Raw genomic sequence first — 4,525 nt, forward strand, 5'->3', positions numbered from 1 at the left:
GCAGGTAGACTGATGCAGGGCAGAGACGGGCTGTATTATGGAGATGCAAGTATATCAAGAGAGTTTTATTTTTATTACACTTGAATGTTTATTTTCAAATGTAATTTCTTGTGCACAGAATAATGTCAGGGGCCTAATTTTCACAAATGTTCTAAGTGAGAAATGATTACAGATTGTTGGTTGGCACAGGAAATTGTACTTTGGCCTTTCACTTTTTGACCTAGATTCAAATCCAGAACACAGTGAAATCACCTTTTTCTTGCTGCAGGGGTTTCGTATGAAATGAGCTTGAGCAGTCTTGTTCTAGTTCCTAGTGGCATTGTAAAGCCATATGATGTCTGGTGTGAAAAATGAGGAAAAGTGTCACATTCGTGCAGATGGGATTGCTTTTGAGGTAGGAGCTGTGACACATTGTTGAAGCGGAGTAGTGTGTGTCTAACACTGCATTTAACCCTGAATATCTGAAAGTGCCAGGTGCTGATTCTAGATTTCTATTCCCAAAACTAATTTTCTTTCAACACAAATATTCCTCAGCCTAATTTGCACAAAAATGGCTACAAACTTCTACGCTGAATCTATTTTTAGTAGGCAACAATATTAAAGGGCTGTATTTTTTAAAATTCTAATGCATCCTAATAAATACTTCAGTTGCCTTACCGGCTCTTCCAGTCATATTATTGTGACCAAGTTATCACCTTCAGAGACAAATCCAAACACCAAAATTATACATAAAAACAAAGTGCTGGAAATACTCAGCAGGTCTGGCATTTGTGGAGAGAGACAGAGTTAAAATTTCAGGTTGATGACCAGGTCACATGGACCTGAAACGTTAACTTTCCCTCCATAGATGCTGCCGGACCTGAGTATTTCCAGTACTTTGTTTATGTTTGATTTCCAGCATCCGCAATATTTTGCTTTTGTATTTTAGACCCCTTTGTGTTGTGTAAACCATTGCAAGCTTACTTTGCAAATATCTTGATATTTTTGTGCAGCTAAGTTTTGACTATGGATTTAAAACACAAGGTTTTAAATTTACTTAAAAATAATCTTGTATTGGTATGCTAGTGTTGGCATTATTACTTAATTTCCCTGAGAATGATCCAAAGTACACACCACCCCTGAAACTAGGATCACAATTTTAGTGAGTGAACTGCAGCTGGGTGTTCCTGTCCCTTGGCTCTACCAGGCAATGTTTAGTGAGGGGCACTAGACTCTTCTTGCATTTGTTACAGCGTGTTATCAATTTAGCTCTCCGCCTTGGATAGACACCACTTGATTGGCGCCTCATCAAAAGTAGCGCCATTCTTCCAATCAATTCTGATGAGTTTTTTTGTGATGGGAAGTGAAAGCGGGTGAGTGGGATAGGACCAGTAGGCAGTCCGTAGTGTCTTTTGCCCTGCTTCAGTAGTCTGTGGACAAAAAATGTTTGAGAACCTTTGGTTACAGATTCCCTTTAGTTCTGTTTAATTCTTCAATGTTTATTTGTCATAAACGATCAGGTGTCTAATGAAAATCGGAAACCTAGCTCATGTCAGGCTTGAACTTTTCGAAAATACATTCCGGTATGGCAGGTGGATCTTGAAAAAAAAAATGAACCTGGAGTGGGTGAGTTATGTATTCACAGGTTTTCTCAGTTACAGGATGACTCAGCAAAGCACACAATATCCTGCCATCTGAAAATTTTCCGTTCACCTTTTGTCTCGCTCCGCCCAACCCTGCAGAACACACAGGTATTGAACAAATACACCGCACCAATAGAAATGTTGGCGTATTTAATGATTCTTTTCATAAAACGAAGTACAGTTAATATAAAACAAACGTCAACCATGCTCTATCAACCATTTTGACTAAAATGAAAATATAAAGTTCGTAATCGTGGCATATAAACGTGACTTAGCTGCATTAATGCATTTAAGAGTATAGAAAATTAGAATTATAAAAAAATAATTTAAGGAACGTTCAGCCTTTGTTGCTATGGCAAAGTTTTTAAGGCAGTCTGCAACAAGTTTCAGGAGTTTAGAACTCCCATGGCCAGAAAAATCTACGCATTTCTAAAGTTCACAGTATTTGCTACAAATTATTGATTCTTTGGTTGAGGTATCAGGTCTATTAAATGTTTCTTTTTAAGCTTTGTTCAACAGTCACCGACAGTCTGCACTTGCACTGATAAATGATGCTGCGTTAGGTTGTTGTTCAAAAAAGTTCCTCATAATCGCAAGTTCCCTCGACAACTGCTCGATTTTTTTGTGCAAACGATCGTTCTCGGCATTAAGCTCGATCACTTTCTGTTGCATCTCTACGTTACGCTGTTTGGCTTTATCTCTGCTTTTCCTGACGGCGATGTTATTCCTCTCTCTCCTCTGCCGGTACTCGGAGCTTTGTCGGTCTACGGTTTTCTTGGATTTTTCCTTGCCGGATGTCGATCGACCGTGGGAATTTGCAGAGCTGGGCTCCGGGCTAGTGGGAGGAGTAGGCTGGCCTGTGGGTAAATGCACGGTTGTCTGTGCGCAGGCTGCAATCTGAGTGTGCAGTGAGGTTTCCATGTTCTCGTGCCTTTCTTCTTTAACTATGACTTTGGATAAGTCCAGGCGTTGATCATAGCCGTTCTGCAGCTGAGCAGTGAAAAGCTCCCGCTCCGAATGGTTACCTGTTGAAGCTGGTCCACTAGTGACAGAGGTCAACATCTGACTGGCTGCAGAAGGCAGATAGCCATACTCGGGTTGAGATTTGTCCGGTTTGTTGGTACTGGCGAACAGATCTGCTAACAAGTCGTCACTGTACAGCTCCAGCTGAGAGCCTGACACCGGCTCCACCACATAGGGGCTGAAATCAATGGCAGTCTCGTCGTCGTAGATATCACCTGCCGGGTTCAAGTCAGCCAGGTTGGTTCTTTCCTCGCACATGCCCCGGTTCAGCTTGGCCAAGGACGCCCCACCACCGACTCCCTCGTAGAAATTAGCCGGTTCTAGGGAAAACATAGGGAAACATGGCGAGATGCAGCGTGAATCCAGGTTATACAGGTTACTCATGAAGGGGCTGGTTTTATCGGGCTCCGCCACAGGGAATTAGGGTTTGAAAGAAATGCAACTGGGCAATAAACAGCTTGAGTTTGCACCGAGCAACTGCTCGACTCCGTACCGGCGGCGCCACTTTATACACACCGCCCACACACGTCATTCATTCAAGATCTGATCTACATGGAATGGGCGTGGCTACGGTATGCCCCGCCCACTCAGTCATGCCCCGCCCACTCAGTCATGCCCCGCCCATTATTGGTGGTCAAGGGAGGAAGCTTGGTTTAAGTAGCCAGGCGACAGTTGTAGGCTTTGAATACATATACTTTCAATGCAAAAGTTTGGTTCGGGGTGAACACTTAAGCAGTTCCATTGTTGACGAAAATAAGTCACAAAAGTCGAAAATTAAACAGTGTCCTTTGGCTGGACGGTAGCTAATCGATGCACAAGTGTTGGCATTAAAGACTTTTAAGCAAACCGCTATCAAATGCAGGTATGTGCAAGGCATATTCCTGTTTTCCTGGTGCTTTCCTTTACACGGAGTAATCATGTGATGTGCTATTAAGAGGAGCTAGTTCCCAGTGGACTTGCTGTTTTTCTCATTCAGTGCTTGGTTAGACAACTCATTCTAGAAACTTCGGCGCCCTCCTCAGTCCTAAGTGACACGCGAAAGTTGAACAATTGAAGCGTGAAGTTATCCTGCATTGTATCTGAATGTGTATTTCGTGAAATATAAAAAAATTAACATGGGTTAGAACGGTAAATAAAACCCAGCTTGATGTTAGATTACAATTTTTATTACTTCTACATCTCTCCGAAAGAATCATGCACAGAATATATAACTTCTCAGCTGTTTATGAGTTTGTACTGCATCAACAAGAAGACATTGGAGTTGGGGGAGCGAGTATACTATATACTACACCAAACACTCCAGTAGAACATAGTGGGAGAAGCAATTTGATAGTCTATAATCTCCAATTTAGTACAACAGGAGTAATTGTAGAATATCATCCAAAAACAAATTTCTTAAAAAATATATATTGGATAAGAAATCAGTTGAAAGAAAGAACTTGCATTCATATTGCACCTAATCATGAACATAGGAAACCCAAAGTACTATACAACCAATGGATTACTTTTTAATGTGCAGTAACTTATTATTTAGGTAAATGCAGCAGCTAATATGTGCATGGAAAGGTTCCACAGATGTCTTAATCCACCTTTCTGCAGCATTCAAAACTGTGTTAACTGTGCCATCCTGTTCTCATGTCTTTCCTATTGTCTAGCTCCTTTTCATAGTTCCATTCCTAACCAATGCATCCCAGCAAGGGGTTATCTTCCCTTGCCTACACTGTCACCTATCAGGTCCGTTCTTCTTCTTCTTTGGCCTCCTTGTCTCGAGAGACAATGGGTAAGCGCCTGGAGGTGGTCAGTGGTTTGTGGAGCAGCGCCTGGAGTGGCTATAAAGGCCAATATTAGAGTGACAGACTCTTCCACAGGTGCTGCAGAAG

General features: G+C 41.9%; 1 protein-coding gene across 1 annotated transcript; it reads right to left on the bottom strand.

Moving 5' to 3' along the window:
• Positions 1-1,757: 1,757 nt before the first annotated feature.
• Positions 1,758-3,140, bottom strand: cebpd (CCAAT enhancer binding protein delta). The gene has a single exon (XM_068031808.1). It carries the CDS (start codon positions 3,027-3,029, stop codon positions 2,142-2,144), a length of 888 nt encoding a protein of 295 aa, XP_067887909.1. The 5' UTR covers positions 3,030-3,140; the 3' UTR covers positions 1,758-2,141.
• Between the last annotated feature and the right edge of the window lie 1,385 nt (positions 3,141-4,525).

The sequence above is a fragment of the Heterodontus francisci genome, chromosome 5 (genome assembly GCF_036365525.1).
Source record: "Heterodontus francisci isolate sHetFra1 chromosome 5, sHetFra1.hap1, whole genome shotgun sequence".
Taxonomy (NCBI): domain Eukaryota; kingdom Metazoa; phylum Chordata; class Chondrichthyes; order Heterodontiformes; family Heterodontidae; genus Heterodontus; species Heterodontus francisci.